The 18,113-nt window shown below is 44.3% G+C and overlaps 1 protein-coding gene and 1 long non-coding RNA gene across 12 annotated transcripts in view; one reads left to right on the top strand and one right to left on the bottom strand.

Moving 5' to 3' along the window:
* Positions 1 to 18,113, bottom strand: part of wdfy3 (WD repeat and FYVE domain containing 3) — a 71,518-nt gene that overhangs the window by 47,271 nt on the left and 6,134 nt on the right. For 8 of the 11 annotated variants that reach the window (XM_069523310.1, XM_069523312.1, XM_069523313.1 and 5 more), the window contains exons 1-7: positions 17,948 to 18,109; positions 8,480 to 8,690; positions 5,893 to 6,016; positions 4,940 to 5,049; positions 1,964 to 2,191; positions 1,671 to 1,863; positions 1,203 to 1,556 (exon numbers count right to left, since the gene is read on the bottom strand). In XM_069523310.1, coding sequence (XP_069379411.1) covers positions 1,203 to 1,556; positions 1,671 to 1,863; positions 1,964 to 2,191; positions 4,940 to 5,049; positions 5,893 to 6,016; positions 8,480 to 8,690; positions 17,948 to 17,976 — 1,249 coding nt within the window. In that variant the 5' untranslated portion in view covers positions 17,977 to 18,109. Of the gene's footprint in view, positions 1 to 1,202; positions 1,557 to 1,670; positions 1,864 to 1,963; positions 2,192 to 4,939; positions 5,050 to 5,892; positions 6,017 to 8,479; positions 8,691 to 17,947; positions 18,110 to 18,113 lie in introns of those variants that run through there. The other 3 variants (XM_069523315.1, XM_069523320.1, XM_069523316.1) reach the window with 1 other exon arrangement.
* On the top strand, positions 14,125 to 16,141 carry LOC138407431 (uncharacterized). Its single transcript, XR_011240835.1, has 2 exons — positions 14,125 to 15,113; positions 15,443 to 16,141. It is a non-coding gene; the product is annotated as an uncharacterized lncRNA (long non-coding RNA).

The following is an 18,113-nucleotide window of genomic DNA, read 5'->3' as shown; positions in this document are numbered from 1 at the left end:
AGGCGAATAAGCGGACCCCTCACACCGTGATGGCTTCTGGTAATGACTTTGCACGCAGCTGGAGTTGTCATTAGGGGTGTCCGTGTGTGTGTGTGTGTGTGTGTGTGTTTGTGTGTTTGTGTGCATATGTTAAAACACGCAGCAGAGCTAAATGTGTTAGTGTCGGACCGTCTCTGTGTCCGAGGTTATAAAACTGACAGTTTCTGTGTTTTTCGTCTTGGCAGAGAGCAGAAAAAAAAGTTATAACAAAATAAAAAAAAGCCCACACAACGATAACAAGTGTTAAAATCTGTCACACAGAAATATATTTCATCGTGTGTGTCTTTTACTGAGGATTTGAAAAATTTCAAATGTTTCTTTTTAGATTTTTGGCGTCGTGTTTTGTGTGTATTCTGTGTATATTTGTGAGTAACACTACAAGAGGAGATGTTCTCAGGCAGTTAGAAGTCAACGTGCAGCTCAGGACAAATTCTGGAAACCACTAAAGCATCTCTGGAAAGAGCCCATTTGTATGCAAGAGGCTTCGGGCATCCGTCTCCGGCAGTGTGACAGGCGGCAGAGTTGCCATGGTGTCAGTCAACAGGTTAAGCTTGCTGGGATCAGCCAAGCATCAAAGTCATTTCAGGGATTAAGTTCGGCTGAGAGATGCGGCAGCTGGGGAATACAAGACTTTTTTAACATGTCATTCTTTTCTTGTCTCAGGGATTTTAGGCAAACTGGGCTGGTGGTAGTCTGGAAGTTTAGTAAAAGGCTCTGTGATCAGGAAATCACTGGGATGTAATTCTGGATAGAGGAGGGACGGAGCATCTTCATTACTGTGACATCAGAGCGTTATATTTTCACCCCAGTATTTTTCTTTGTCAGCAGGATTATGCAAAAAAAAAACATGGGTCAAGAGAGAATCCATTTAATTTGAATCCGGATCCGGGGGCGGCTCAAGGAACCTTTTGTAGCATTGTGAGATAGAGCGAGACCAATTCAAACAGCGGAGGGGAAAAACAGCCAACTGGCTAACTAGCTGACTGGCTAGGTTTTTCCTTCATCATACGTTGTTTGTCCCGGACGTTAAAGCAGAGAGGGACAAAGCGACGGGTGAAGCACGTATGATTTAATCAACCAAAACTAAACGTCCTATTTCCTTGAGATTTCTCAGGGTTCGAACATATTTCACAAGCTAGCTTCTGTTAATACCATCAACTCACCTTTCCCAGAAGACTGTGGGAGAACGAAGCCCGGCAGCAGGAAGGGGGCTCCAGTTGTCAGACCAGCAGGTTTGAGCTCCGTCACTCCGTATGTAGTCAGACAGGTGACCAGGTTGACCAGGTCCTTCAGTGCATCTTTCGACTCGTCTTCCTTGGCCTGTTCCAGTCTGAGCGTGAGGTCGGAGAGGAAGGCGTAACCCTGGCACATTCGGAAATCGTCCAGCAGTGTCTGTGACACGTCACTGGAGTCTTTAAGGAAGCAGGAGAGGCCGGCAAACATCTCCACGATCTCCAGCGGGGAGAGGTCATCGGACTGCTGCATGTTCTGAACACACGTGGCGAGGCATTCCTTCTCTGTGGGCGGAGCGGTTGAGGAGCGCAACGGTTAGAGGTACAGAAAAAGGAGGAGGAGTCTAGAGCCAATGTCTGTGCGCAGACATCCTACATGTACCGTTTGTTTGTATTTACCGTGTATGTATTTGACCACGTTGACGCTGAGGCCGTGTCTGGAGATGGTGGTGAGCACCTCCCCAGCGCTCCTCCGCCAGGGCAGGTTGTGTGGGGGGCACCAGGAGGTGATGGCACTGAAGAGGAGCTGGAGGTCGTCCTTCTGGGCCAGCTCCTCTGCCGGGGACACAAAGGTGCAGAGCTTCACCAGGATCTGCAAGAGTGGAAAAGGACGGTTAACTGATTTCTGCTGAGAACAAAAGAGAGAAGCCCCAGTTTGTTGAATACGTCTCTCAGGGTTCGTGTCATGTTACCTGGACAAAGACTTTCTGAAGTAGCACCCTTCGATCAGCGAGGGGCAGCTCCGGCTGGCCCTGCACCGGGGTCTTTTCCTGGGTGGAAGGCGGCGGCGGTGGTGGCGGCGGAGGCTGCGGGGTCGGGCCCACCGTGGCCTCAACCATGTGGGGCAGGTCAAAGAACAGGTAGAGGCATTTGACGAGCGTGGAGGGGACTGACATGGTCGTCATGCAGTCCACCGTTTTCTGATGAGGGAGGAGAGAAAAAAAAAAGGGATTCGTGTGAAATTGATTTCACAAAAGAGTCAGGACCATGTTGAGATCCATTCGTTAGACGTTTTAAAGCTTGAATTTAATTTCTGCAGCAGCGTTCTGCGTCGTGAAAATCGATACATGACAATGACCCAGGCGGCGTTAACGTGAAGAAACGAGCGCTGCAGACGAGCTCATCTGATTTCTGCAGCTCTAATAAAGATGAAAATGTGTTTTTGTTTTCAGTGTGACTTTGCTAAATGGGTATATTTACTGTCACGTTATGATTCATGGTTTTGTCTCTCTGAGGGGAAACAGGCCTTGTGTGTGTGTGTATTTATTGTGTGTCTTCCCACAACTCTACTGCGTGTGTGTATTTATGAGTGTGTGTCGTCTGTCTTGATGGCAGGGAAAAGGGCTGTAGAAAGAGATGGGGTCTGTGCTCACTGAGGCGAATGATTCAGATAATCAAACGCTGCCTCCCACAATCACACACACACACACACACACACAGACAGACACGCACACACACACACACACGCACACACACACACACACACACACACACACACACACACACACACACACACACACACACACACACAGTGGTCGGTCAGAATGACCCTACCATTTATTCCAGGACTGTCTGTCCCAGAGAGCGAGAGGCTGGACTCATAACGGAGCACAATAGGTGCTCACTCAAATTCCCTGAGCTGATCGATGGAGAGATGGGAGTGGGGGAGGGGGAGGGAGAGAAAAAGGAGAGAGCGACGCTGACAGTGGATGTAGGTGGAAGGTGTTTGTAGTTGACAGTGAATCAGTTTCATGAAAATCTGGAGCAGCACTTGTGAGTCTACGATGTGAAGTGTGTGCCTGTGTTTGTTTACAGGCTGTGACATATCGGCACCGCTGCAGCTTTAAGGTCAAGGTTACTGCTGAACCGTCAATCAGGAAGAAAACCAGAGAGGCAAAGACGTTTTATTGGACGTGTGTGTGTGTGTGTGTGTGTGTGTGTGTGTGTGTGTGTGTGTGTGTGTGTGTGTGTGTGTGTGTGTGTGTGTGTGTCAGAGGAGTGCACTGGGAATGCAGAGCGTGAAGGGCGTCGTATAAAAAAAAGAGCAGGAGGCAGCGTGGATGTAAGAAGCAGAGCTACAAACGAAAATATTGCTTTTTTCATTATCTGAGGAAGAGGAAGAGGAAGAGCAGGAAGTGAGTGAGAAAAAAGAAAAAAAGAGAGGAAAGACGAGCACTAATGAGAGGGAGGTGACGTCAGGTTTATGGGAGGCCGGCTGCCAGGAGAGTCCTTTGTTTTACCGTCTGAGACACGAGAGGAAAGGAATACAAATCCATTAAACCCAGTCACTCCCCATCAAACACACTACACACACACACAACACACACACACACACAACACACGCACACTCACACACGAGCAACAATGGTGTTTGTTCGGTGGGTTATTCTTCTTCTTTCATGCTGCAGTATAACAACACTGTTGTTGCTCTCTCACAGTGACAGAGGAGCAGGTCGGACAGTGGACACAAATGAGAATGGATGAATGGACGTTTTCTTATTTCAACTGCGAATTAAAAAGAAAACACGCCAGCAGCTCGGAGGACAGGTCAACGACTGGCGGTTCAAACACTCGGGTTCTGACGATTGAAGATGACCTGTAATTATGTGACAGAGGGTTAATCACCGTCCACACGACTACAGAGGTTTCAAGCACCTCGGACAGGTGATGTTTGGAAACAATGGAGCTTCGACAGACTCGTGGTTGGTCGAGCGCTTTTCTCAGAGCGACCTCGATACTGGGACCCCATCCACCGGTGGCTACGACACAGAGTCTGGCTCCGAATGACGTCAGGGGTGCAAGATGGCAGCTTTCTAAGATATTTGGCTTTATTTCAGGATAGTGGGAGGAAGTGGAGTCGTGTGATCCATCTGTATCTACAGCTTTTGTCTGTGTACAAACCTATGCGGTAGTATTTTTGCAATGTTGTGTACACAGCGAGCAGAGGCACTTTAATTTTCCCACTTGAGGCATTTATCCTTTAATTTCTCTGCTTTAGTCGACACAAAAAAAAAACCCACTAAAACAAACTGAATAGAATATTTATTTTCACTCATCTACATGAAGCGTGCGAGTGAGTTTTGTCAGTAACAGAATGGAGAGAGGTTTTTTTAAAAACATGTCTGCCGAAGGAGTGAAAAAACAACAACAAAGACACATTTCTGAAGTGCAGCAGACCAGGAGAGAAAGGCGGCCGGCCGGCCAGGCAGCCAGCGACGCTCCCCTCAAGACCCCCAGAGGAATGCAGGCCCAAAACCTCAAAAGAAATCTGCTGGCCGCCGCTTGAAAGCACAGACAGAGAGGAAGCTGAGACTCTGAATTATGCAGAGTGGTGTTGCGTTGTGAAGAAGAAGCTTCACACACAAACCCAAATGTTGACTCGATCTCGTTTTCAAAAGGTGACAATGGTGCAATTCGTGCGACACGGAAGCATGAGAAGAAAACAAATATCAAGTATGTGCCTGTTTCGTGGTTCTTACAGAGGAGGACGCTATTTTCTGCCCAATAGATACAGAACACTGCTTTATACAAGATGTTCCCCCAATTTCATATTACATCTACGTTCACATGTGTGAGAGCAACACACAGAGACTCACAGGACGACAGCCACACGTGAAGAAGAAAACAACACCGTGATGCAAACACTGGCATCGCTTGTAAAAACCAACCTGTCCGGATGAAGCCAACAGGTTGATTGTGGTCAGAAGCATCCAGCCGCGACTCGCCTCCTCACTCTGGTTCACCTCCAGGAACTGGACTATGGCTCGACTGGCTGCCTCTGGAGGAGCGAACACACATGAACAATGATCAGATCTGCTGCAGTTGGGGTTCTTGAGTTTGTATTTTTTGAAAACCCACTTCTGCAGGAGGAAAATATAATTTTATATTAACGCAGATTGTAGTTTTACAATGGAATGTTAAGAAGAAAACAATCCCCATGATTCCTCCTGGTATTGGAACATCTCTATGGATGGGGGCAGCGGTGTTGCATATTGTATTAGATATATGATGTTTCTTTTAGGTGGAGAAATAAACGTGCTTGGGAAAATGTTATTTTGATGATGACAGAGCAAAGTAATCTGAGAGCATGAGTCAACCCCTGAGTCAGTCCACAGAGGCGTGGTGACCAGCTGGAGGAGCGAGCGTTCGGACTGTGCTGACGCAAAATCAGTTGCCCGAAAACTACGAGCCACATGGCTGGAGAAGAGGGAGACGGAGAGCGGTGATACAGAAGGAAAAATTAGAGACAGAGAGCTGGACATTTACTAACACACACATTTCTACGGAAAAAGAATCTCCTGACGTGAACTTTTACTTTTAAACGATTTGATTCAATACATTTTAATCTACTGCAAGACAAGCCAGACACTGTTTCTAATAAACGAGAGGAAGTCCCTTCTGTTGCTCATATGATCACACACAGCATCGAATACTTTATACGTTATACAATTACTTCTTACAGCTGCAGAACAATCTGAGCATCAGAACATAAAGTGACGATCCAGAGGGAGTAATACATCTATTACTTTACAAACCAAGCCACACAAGTAGATACATCGATGTTTTCGAGAGCTTCCCATGACATCTTCACCGCTGTGAATCTACGTGGCCTCCGGCTCACCTGTTGATTTATTGGAGGCTCTTCGTCTGATCTCCGTCACCATGAGACGTGAGACCTGGGTGGTGAACTGCAGCAGGTCGGAGAACTTCTCCGTCATGCTGCTGGGTGGAGCATTTCCAAAGACCTGGAGGAAACATGGAAGAACCCATTACATTCTGATGCAGGTTCAGGACTTTCATTGAATTTAAGGGACTGTTGGGCCTTGGAAGAGATATGAGATCAGACATCATAAAGTTCTCTCTTCTCCTCTCGTGTGGGAGCAGAATGCATGATGGTACACATTGCTCGGTTACTGACAACCTCTATCCCTTGATAACGAGGGCATTCAAAAAGAAGGGATTTTTTCTCATTTAAAGATTATTTATTTAATTCCTTCAAGACTAAAATTGCAGCAGGAATCATCAGAGTGCAGGTGGACTGACTAACATCTCTGGGTTGTTCCTGCTATGTTCTAGTTTCACGACCACAGCGGACACAGTGCAGCCTGAGCCTCCTCGTAGTGAATTTATTTATCCGGAAAAATCCAACATTAAAGCAGGGCCGGAGCCCAGTGTCCTGCTGCAGCGGGGAGTACTCGACTTTTGAGTTCTGACATGAATTATGCCACCAGTGAGTGAACCACAGCCAGCGCGGGGTAATTAGCTGACAAGTCAAGAGACCCTTGGTGAGGCACTCCAGTTTGATGAGGACACTCGACGGGGGCTGCCCGCAGCATCGGCTGCAGAACAGAGAGGCGTACTCTCCATCACAGTAAAAGAAACAAAGACTAAATATAACAAGTCCTGCCGTCTCTGCTCTGTTGACTCAAACACACAAAAAGTTTATGTTGCTTCTACAGAGAATTTGTTATTGACCAAAAATAACAAATTGTGAGGATTGATTGTGAGATTATGATATTATGAATGGTATTAATCAATATTAAAACTATATTGTATTTATAGTCCAATAACTGTTTAACTAGTTCCTGTTTAAAGTCTTGCAATAAAAACTACTTGGTTTTCTTTGTTCCTTGCTTCAAATGTATTCAAAGGATTATTAAAACCTAACTTTGTGTAGTACTACATAACAGGTATTTGTCTTTTCAGATGTTTCTTGACCCTGTTCAGACCTGTGTTCACATCCGTCCTCAGTGACCTGATGACAACTGGTCAGGGCCACAATGAAGGACCACATACTGACGTTCTCCAACATGCTACAGTTTACCATCCTGGTTTGATTGTGGTCACTGCCACAAAACTTTCAAACATTGTAAAACTATTTGTCTGTCTCTCCTCCTCACACCGAGAGACACAAAAACACACTGAGTCACTCCGGACTAAACATAATTTTGTCTTTGCCATCAGAAATGATGTGAATGTGTATTTAAATATGGAGCAGAGAAGGGAGACGACATCACATTTTGAAGCGCTGCCCACTTGTGATCGTATCCCTCAGGACGGATGTTGATACCAGGTCTGAACGGGGCCTGTGTTGCCGCCTGTGGCTCAGTTAAGATGTTTGATTAAACTCGGTGTTGACACTGTGAGGGAGTTCACCGCCTTTACGTGACTTCACTCTCCGACGCACCTGTCGACCAGGTGTGCATGAGACAAGGTCCCCTTTGTCAAACAGTCTTTCAGGATCTGCACTTTGAGACCAGGCTGATCACAGTGGAGCTCAAGTGTCAGTGCTGGAGTTGATGATGATTCCATATATTGTAGTTTGGACATTTTCATTGTAGAGAATTTATGTGAGCCAAAGCTTGAATGAATCAAACCTACAGAAGTCGACCGGCGTAATTCCTTAAGATTTAGCTGCAGGAATCTGTCAGGGCAAAATAAATCCCAGGTGACATGACATTCATTGAGTTCACATCAATCCATCCATAGTATAAATCCATGATGTTGGAGTCGCCACGTTCAGACCTGGTATAAACGTCCTTCCAGAGAGATACGCTCACACGTGGACAGCGTTAAGTACATGTGTTCACATCCGGTATGAAAATGTGAGCGTGACTAATGTGACCACTTGTGATTGGATCTCACCGCTCTGTATGCAAATAAACACGAACATCACTTGTGTTTGCATAGACCGAATGATATTGTTTTTACCAAGGCTGAGTTCACGCGTGTGTCCGATGTCTGTGTGTGTTTTGTGCGTACGTGCATACGTGTCTGAGTGAGCAAGAGAGAGAGGAGTCAGGTGGGGCTGAGTGAATTTCATGCAGATCTGTTATAAAGAAAGATTTTGACCAGTTTAAGGAAAGTATTAATCATTACGTGTGGATCAGTGTCGACATTGTGGTCGTGGCTACAAACAAATCAACAAATGGTCACTGTGGTGGGGCGGAGGAAGTCAGCTGAGTAGGCGGAGATTCACACAGATTAAAGATGGTGGCCACATGCGTCCCAGACCACCTGCGTACTGTAGTCAGGTCCACTTGAACTCTAGCTTCACACATCCCCACGACCAGAAATGGATTCTTTCTTTCTCAATCTGTCAGCTGTTAAATTAATTAATCTCCGTAATTGTAATGGCGATGATCGACATTCATCAGCCTGTGATTGGACCACCTCCGGCCCTCCTTCAGCCCCCTGGTGTGACCTACCCTGTTAAAAACAGGAAGCATCATGTAGAGCTTCTCCTCCTGCTCCTTCTGGGTCATGTGGCGAGGAGGGTGGCACAGTTCGGAGAACAGGCGCCGCAGGTGCATCAGGCCCAGCGCATTGTCCTGGGGGCTGCACTCCTCCTGCCTCGGCCGACCCATGATCCTCTTCACCATGTTCATCTTGAGCGGCTTTGTCAGGGCAAAGGCAGCCCTGTGGAGGAGAGAGCGGGCGTTAATTACATGTATCACAGCAGTTCAATACATCCTGTGGGGATGAGAATCAAATCTAGACACTGTTTCTAACCAACTGCACCATGTCCACAGCATCAAGGGTCAAAAACTGTAAACTACAGTGGGAGGAATATCTGAATGTGAATTTTACTTTATCGGTTTGAGATTTTGGAGGCACAGGCCCAACTGACAGGTTGGTAGTTCGATGCAAAAAAATAAGTTAAATAAGCGAGTTAGCGTTAAATTAAGTTAAAGGTTAATTAAATAAGGAACATGAAACAAGTGGCACTTTGGAATCAGTACTGAAAGTCAGCTATAATTTCAAATACTGAGCTTCAGTATTTCAAAAAGTATGAGATAAAATAAATGTTTGTATTAAAGGAGTCTTGATGTCTTATTGGCTTCCTGATAAAAACACGTGTTTGTTCAGAACACATTTTGTTTTTGTTTGGCCAACAGACTCTGAACCATAGCAATTAGATATCTGTCTTCCGTTAAATAATTGTTTTTTTATTATCGGCTGTAATCACCACACATCCTGTTCTCTCCAGACTATCTTTAAGATGGTTGCTAGGAGACATCACCGAGCTGCAGAGCCTACACACAACACAGATAAACATCCAGTGATAAAAACTGGATGAAAGCACTGGAACTGTTGCTCATCGATCTCAACATAGGCCTCGCGTCTCAACAACTGCACTGACACAGAGTAACGTGCTCGAGGGTTCACGGATGCTGGTGACCGTGAAAAAGCGTTTGACCACGTGATAATCCCATGAGCCCGTAGGGATGTGGGCCATGATGAGAAAAATGTTGCTATAGCCGTTAGTAATACATCTTTCCTTGTATTCCTGCCTTTCTTGATTTACTCGTGTGTTTGGTTACACCTCATTGTTCTGACGGTGGCTTTCTCTTCCACACATGTTGGATATTGAACTGCAAAACATGTTGTACTTGAAAAACAGCTCAAAGGCATGGACTTGCCACAACACCTTGTGGAGTTTGGTATTTTGATAAGCAACAGAAATTGGGAGATCAGGTGAAGCCAGAATTAGAGCCCGCCTACACTGCACCCAGTTCATAGTGCCAGCTGTCAATCACACTGTGTCGGTAGGTAAAAACATAAAATGAACATCACGCTGTTCTGAATAAGACTAGAAATTGAGGCCATAAACTTAAATTATGGTTGTTTTTTAATTTTTGTAACCAGTGGAAATGCTCTCTGTCCATTTTAATATAAGTCTTGCAAAAACTATTCTATGTGAATATCTGGTTTATAGATAACTGCCCTGGCTGATATAACGTCCCTGGTCACCTAGCGGACCTGAGGTGAACCACAGCTAAAAAGCACTGACAGTTCACTTTCAGTCCTCTGAGGAAGTCGGCCGGCTCCACGGATGATGACGAGACATGACAGTTTACTGTGTAGTCCGTCTTTCCTGAGGGGAGGAAGTTCAGTCCTCGCAGAGAATTACGCTCACTTTAGACACTGACGAAACAGTTCCTGTAACAATGAGGTTTGGGCAAGAAGCTCGAGACCGTAGAGGACAGACGTAAGATGGAAAAGGTTACTTACAAAATTCATAATCGTGAAAGGCTGTTGGTAAAAATAAATGGCTCTCATTAAATGAAATAAAGGGAATTGGCTAATGACATATTTGTCAGATGTTAGACAGATCATGCTTTGAGAAGACGATGTGAATAATGTTTTAACCATGGCATCAGTAATTGGCCTATTTCTCCAAATGTTTAGCTTCATTTCTGGATAGTGGGAGGAAGTTGAGACATATATCATTCATCTGTATCTACGTATCCCTGTGTGAGATATGATGCTGTTGTATTTGGTACCGGACACAGATCACTGCAGAACCGAACTGCAGTGAAGGGAAAGAGCCTCTGTTCCACACATTCCCAAACACCTGCCAGTAAAACCATGTTTTCCAGCAGCACGATGCTTCACTTCCTCTGTGACAGCTCAGAAGTAGCTACTGAGAATTCAGAGAGCATTTTTCATTCCCTCTCCACAGCCACTTATGTGAAGTCTAAACAAATCTGGATTCAAACCAGCCCCCCCTCAGGGTGAGCGCCCCTCTGAGGGGGGCTCATTCACTCTTGGCCAACTTCTCCATCTGTTGGCTGTATATAAAATGTGATTCTGTTGTTGTGATATCACAATTATTGTCCCTTTGGGGATATTAGTATTTCTAAAGTCCTTAGACTTGACTCTGAGCCAAAAATAAAAGATTTGGATTTGGCACTGGTGATTTTCTCTTTGTGTACCTGTGTCATACTCGTTTTTTTATAGAATTCTTTGGTGGAAATAATCATTGCCAATCAATCCACACGTTAATTAAAGAGATTTTCAAATTTGCTCACTCGACTGATGTGAAATATTCATTACCACCAAGAAGAATGATGATAATTGTGGGACTCTAAGGATCCCTGACATGTTTTATGTCCCCCCCCCCCCCCCTTTGAAAAGGTTGTTAGACCAGACCTACGACAAAAAATATAAAAAGGAAGGTGAAAATGCCCTAAGAGCTAAATGGAACAATTATTAGATTTTCCCTGAGGTTAACCTTTATTGAAAGCTTTCTTCTTCAAGTTCTGCTTTTCCCAGGCGGGCACCTCGACACATTTACTTTCTCCTCGCGCCTCTACTTCCTGTAAGGACTGTCGTGAAAGACTGATAGAATGTGAAGAGCATGGCAGAGACAGGCGACTACAAAGAAGCTTCCAAGTGTTTTTCTGACTCACAGGAACGTGGCATCTGTGGCACAAATGAAATCACTGTGAAGCGAAGGCTTTAATAACTCCTTCTTGCCCACAGAGAACGGCTGCCCTCTGCATGAACTCACACTCAAACTGCAATTCTAGTCAACATCCGCCATTTAGTACACTTTAATCTGAAGTGCCTGATGCTGCCCGTGAGTGCGTACAGACGGTTATAGCATGAGCAGTGTCATGGGATTAAACCTCTTCACGTGGTTAGTACTTGGTTTCACAGAAAAAGCAGCCAATCGCCCCTTTTCATAAAATTAAAGGTACAGTATGTAGAGTTTAGTGACATCTAGTGGTGAAGTGTCATGTTGCAGCTGAACACCCCTCACATCACGCTCTCCTTCCAAACATGAAGAAGAACCTGTGGCAGCTTCAGTTGTCATAAAAACTCAAAAGTGTTTAGTTTGTCCAGTCTGGACTAATGTAAAAAACATGGCGGCCTCCGTAGAGAGGGTCCCCTCCATGTAAATATAAAGTATTTAAATATAAAAGGTCTTTTCTGGGGTAAAGAAAACTACAACTCATACAATTTAGTGAAAACATCATGAGGATTATTCTACATTAAATTTCTGCCATTAGTTCCCTTTCACCTGAATCTTACACACTGGACCTTTAAAGAATAAGTAATAAATAGTGAAGGTTTCTGTCCTAAATATCAGTCGACTGGAAATGTGTTGGAAGACAAAAAACAAAAAAGAGAGAAATCAAGGAAAGTGAAAGATGCTGCACTAATCATGCTTTGAGTTACATAATTAGTTTTGCCACATCAGTGCCTCGAGCCACTCTGCTCAGTTTGAAAGCAAATTTCATTAGAAAATAAAGAACTGTGGGTAGGATTTAGGTTGAGACTCATTTTAAACGCATGATTGAGATCAAGAGAGACAAAAGAATCAGGCTCTGACATTTACAATACAGCCTGTGTTGGCAGCGATAGAATCCACAATTCTATCGCTCTCACTAACCACCATGCAGTTCTGTCTGTCTAAGATAAGGCATTAGTGAAAACCCTTCAGTATACATCCACACAAAACAACTAAATTATCACCCTGCCTGCTGCTGGGACTGATGGAGTTTGATGAAAAATTAGATTTTTGTTTTTCAGTGACAGGTCTTCAGATTCACCAATTGTAAACCGAAGCAGTCGTGTTTGCTGTATTGTTAATTGTTCGCTGACTGACAATCATCACAATGTGGATCCCAACATCATGATCCGCCTTGTTCTGCTGCCAGTGATGGAGTGTACGGTAAAAACCTGCACAGATGGTAGAACTGGAGAACGTTGAATTCCTATGAGCTGTGTTCAGAGGTGATGAAATCTGTGACATTAGGCAAGAATAGAAAAAACCCATCGGACACAAAGCGTTTACAGCAGTCTGACCATTGTCTTTCTCACAGGGATGACTTTGACATACATTATTTAAAATGTTGGCCATGTTTAATATGGACCTCTGACTCTGTAACCCTATACACTCTGTAGAGCTCCAGCCATCGCTGCCATACAAGAGTTTATAATACCTCCTCAGAGTATTTATACTTCCTGGTGGCAGACGAGACACAACAAGTGATGACAGGCTGGCTGAACCTGGAGATGGTTCTTAGCTAAGCTCTGAACGAGAAACATTTCTGCTGCATTGGAGAGAAAACATTATGACAATAACTACGTAGCATCAGCAACTAATAGCTGCTTGGATTTCCATCTTTCCTGCAAAACATAATCCAAGAAACTGGAGTTCTGAGATACAGGAGATACATTCTGCTAATATTCAGGTTATTCACCTTAACTTGTGCCATTAGAGGAAAAGATTAACATTCTCTTTCTCAGACTGTCCATTGCTGCTGCTCCTCTTTTCCGGCTCTGTCTGAAACACTTGGTTTTACATCCTGCGTCTTTAAGGCCCCCCTCCCAACAACCGCTCACAGGGTGTGTGTGTGTGTGTGTGTGTGTGTGTGTGTGTGTGTGTGTGTGTGTGTGTGTGTGTGTGTGTGTGTGTCGTAAACTGATCAACAGGGTTTCCACCCAGACACAGTTGGGCTCAGAAACAGTGTCTTGTTATCGTGAACATGTTTCCTGCTCTTGCACGTCACAAACTGAGTCAGCAATTTGTTGCAGTTACGGGACATTTGACAAAAAAAAAATGTTTTTCTGTAAATGTTGCAGAAAACGTCCATTTCAACAATTGCATTAACATGGACAAATGTTATATCCTTAACGTGTCTTATCATTTCATGTTTATGGAAGAAAGAGTTGCTTCACATTTTTGCAAGTCATGTCAGATAATCTCAACCCTGCTGCAGCCTAATCAACTTCCACTGCCAACACCCTTCGCCTTTCTGCGCCGACTCGTGTATTATATTTGGTCCTTGCTTCTCATTTAATAATCCACGATACCCACATGACAGTCGTAAATAAAACAAATTGAATCCTCCCGGTAGAGGAACAGACGTAGCAGGGCCAAGGCTTTGAGAGAGAGCCACAGATCTACTGCACATTTGGTGAAGCCAGCACATCACAGCAGTGGGGTTATGAAGTGATCAGCGTCACCAGCAAGGCCGGTCCTCAGCTGCTGGCTGGAGTGGAAACTCTGAGTCACAGACAAACATGTTGAAAAGCTGTCAGTCGAGGACAAAATCTTGCAGTATGTCAAAAATTGGGAATCCAAAAGCAGAAGTGGTGGTGGTCGGCCCGGTAGGCGGTTTAAAAATATCCAGCTCACTGGGCCAGTTTTCTGAGGTTCCTGTTTAGAGCTGCAAGTTCAACATGAAACAGGAGGAAATGGGGAAAACAGCAGACGCTTCTTCTGCGACTTGGACTTGTTTGCAGGGTTTGGAAAAGTCCCAGTGAGTGACGGCTACTGAGACCCAGAGAAATGTTTAATCTGAAAGTATTCAGGTGTGGTTACGAGGCGACTTGCATGGAATCAACATAAGATGTCATCTTGTGGGATGGATGGATTTTTTTTTTTTTTTTTTCATTGGGTTTGTTCTGCAGGACTATGCAAAAACTACTGAATGAATTTTTACGGAACTTGGTGGATGAAACCAGAACAAGAAAGAATCATCTATTTTTTTAATCACTTTAACATTTAGAGACATTCCACATTTTCTTAAATTTCTCAGACAATAATTAATGGATCTTGATTAAAAATCGATATGAATGAGTGTGTTCAACTGGTGAAAATATGGATTTAGCCCATTTACATGTGGTTTCATAAAGGGACTGTCGGGCCTTGGTGGATGTATCCTGTGTTCAACTAGTCTGGTGAGGACAATAATCTTATAACCAACTAAAATGTTAATAAATTCAAATATGATCCTCATATAATGATCCTATGAGATCAAGCTGAAACAGTCCCACCTGTTTTTTTGTTCTGTGATGTATCCTTGACGCGGATCAAACCCTGCATTTATCTCTGAACGCTGCTGTTGACACTGCTGACGGAGCCACTGAAGCAAACAAGAGCACCGAGAGAATGGCAGAGTCGGAGCGCAGCAGGGCCGGGACCACAAACTGGGGCAAACACATGTCATACGACTCAGCATAAGGCTGAACTGGAAAATCAACAAAAGGGGGAGGCAGCGATCCACGGACAAATGTAGAATTACAACTCACTCCACCTACTTGGTAAGCAGCGAGCGTCACAATACCACAGAAACTAGTCCCGAGACACCTCACTTTGAGTTCTGTTTGTACATTCCTGTCAACACTCCTCTGTTAAGTGCAGTCAAAACTAAAAATATGAGACGTGGAAATTAAATTTGGGTGCATAAATTACTGCCTTGATGGAGCGTCACTTAATTGATAGCTCAGGGAGGAGTAATAGCTTTACCTAAAAGCTGCTTTATGTTTTTGATTGACTGCCTGAAGCTTCGTGGCGACTCTCACTTATCCACTCTTCTGTGGACACTTTGCTCTAAATAGTACATTAAGTATTTAACGTAGTCCTCTGACAGGTATGACAACAAAACATGAGACATCGAAACAATACCAGAGGGATCGCGTTTGATGACATCGTGAGGCAGAGTGGGATCATGGGAACTGTCGTCTACACCTCCATTCACTGCTGATGAAAATCTACCAGATGTGACTCAGGCACAAATCATGTTCATGATTTATGTGAAGCAGCAAATGAGAGTGATCAAAACTAACAAGGAAAACTGGATTTGAATATTGTTGGAAACATTTTTTAAAGTGTAAGTGCACAAGTCAACAAAATAACAACAGCTGAAGAATTGTTTTGCATTTGATGATTATTATTTCTCCTGAAGTTTCCTGCATTTAGAAGAAAGCTGACATATTAAATTATATGTTGATTTTTCATCATGTGTTTGTCTCCAATTTAATCTCATCCATTTTTAACATCAGATCTGGAAACATATCCAGGAAAAGGATGAGGCCCACGCCTTTGGCAACAGAGCACTTATACTCGCTTCAGACATATGAAGCCTTATCTGTTGATCCAGAAATGTGTGGAGCGAAAAATAAATGCACCTGAAAAAAGGAGACGGTTGAGAAGAACTGGGATATATGAGCCCAGTCACTTTGGATTTCCAGCAAAGCTTTGGCAGGATGTGATTATCTCCAGCACAGCCACTGAGCAGCTTTGGCTGCGACAGAAGATTTTATGTCCTAATAAAACCAAACAAGTTAAACTGCTCATGTCTCTACTTTGATGTGAATATGAATGCACAGCAGTTGACCTGCAGGCACACAGCTTGGTGCATACTCTGCAGGTTGACTGCAGAACAATTGAACAAGATGATACCAACTTAAAGCTCGTGATTCTTATGAAAGTACAAAATATAACCACGACTAATGTCATTCGAAGGGAAAACAGCATCAAAACCATGTCTTGTCTTGGCTGAGGCAAAGAAAGTAAGTTGGTGGTATCAGAGGAATGTTGACTCCTGTGCAGTGGGGGAACTGAGCCTGCTTTCCTGGCCCTCCAGTCTTTTTCAAAGCATTCTCTTTAAGCGCACGCCAGCTTCAATGAATGTCTCACAGAGTTAGCACCAGCTCCTGGGAGATGAAGGCAGCCGATGCCCTGGAAAAGCCCGACTCTTCAAAGGCTTGTGCGGTTCTTTCTCAGGAGAAAGTGATGTAATCACAAAAATGTCTCCTGCATGACAGTTTATGACGGTGGGTGGAAGCCGAAGTCAACGGAGAAGACAAAAAAAATGGGTTGACAGGAGTGAGACAATAACATAGCAAATCAAAATGCAAATTAGAGGAAAGTAAAAGTCTGTGCAGGACGGGGGGGGGGGGGGGACATTCCCACCGACCGCCAGCCAAATGTTTTGATTGCGGGTGTGACTGGTGTCCACTGTGACACATAGCCCGAGGTTTTGTTACTGTGCCTCTCTACGATAGCCGACTGAAGACAATTCAAAATATCTGTCATTTCAGAAAACAAAGAGCCGCTTCTATTTACTGAAGCATGTTTTCATTTGACAGCTAATGTCTGACCTGTGTAACACGAGCCAGGAAATGATCTCATGTCAAACAAGTCTGGAGGTTGACAACCCTCCTCCCTGGATGTCATCACGGCAGACCATTACCACCAGTTCAATTCTACCTGAGTCAGTTCATGTTGAGGCGCAGCTACAATTCTGACCAATGTGGATTTGTTTCCTCGAGATCACAGAGGAAACTAATGAGTGTATTTTTCTACTCACAGTACAGATGTTCATAGAGTAATGTTCCAGCCAAGCAAATATTTTTTTCAGCAATGTGTCAGGACCGCAGAACGGTAACCATAACAACAAGTGGCTTTCATACCAAATATCTGCCTGTCAACAAGCAGAGAAAATATTAGGAGCAAATTTGTAATTTAACTCACAAAGATAATTGTCATATGGATATGACACACTTGACTTAAATATTAATATCAAGCATTTCCATACATTTGCCCCTTTACACCCCCCCAATCACAATTAACCATCACAGTCTGGCCATCAGGAGCACTGGCAGTATTGGTGGCCCAGTGCACCATAACATTTTAACCATCCTCGGCAGGCAGAGCTCTACACAACCCCGACCTCCTCTACGTACCTGTAGTTTGAGGTGTCACGTGACAGTGTGGGCCAGAGCACTGGGCAAACTAAGTGAGCAGGAGCACAGTGCCTTGTAAAACGGTTTACCTCTGTTACCACTTGATGTTTCAACCTGAAAATCAGGGAGAAGATATTTGTGGGACTATATTCTATGTTCCAGTCACTCTTGACACCGAGGTATTTTTGTTCATGAACACACACGGCTGCTCAGTCGCTCTGCAGCATTTTGCAAACAGCCTAAATGTTGAACGCTGATACGAGTCTGGCGGTGACACAGAGAGACGATACATCAGCAATAACAGTAAACATGCTGCATTCACAGAGGTTAGCGTTGCCAGTTAACAGTTAACAAACCCCTGGTCGCCGTGGAGACAAGCTCAGCACCCAGCTCTTCATTTTCCCTACCTGCTGTTCTCTCTGCGCTCCGCCAGCATCTCAACTCCTCAGCAGCAGAAAAAATATTCCACTGTAAACCAAGACGACTCCTCTACATCAAAAAAACAAAAAACCAGAACGTTTGTCTTACGAGCAACAACGGTTTGCGATACCTTCCCCTCACGGCGGTCAGAGA

The sequence above is a fragment of the Paralichthys olivaceus genome, chromosome 4 (genome assembly GCF_024713975.1).
Source record: "Paralichthys olivaceus isolate ysfri-2021 chromosome 4, ASM2471397v2, whole genome shotgun sequence".
NCBI classification, from domain to species: Eukaryota; Metazoa; Chordata; class Actinopteri; order Pleuronectiformes; family Paralichthyidae; genus Paralichthys; species Paralichthys olivaceus.
The sequence above is the reverse complement of the archived record's forward strand: the minus strand, read 5'-3'. Positions and strand labels throughout refer to the sequence as shown.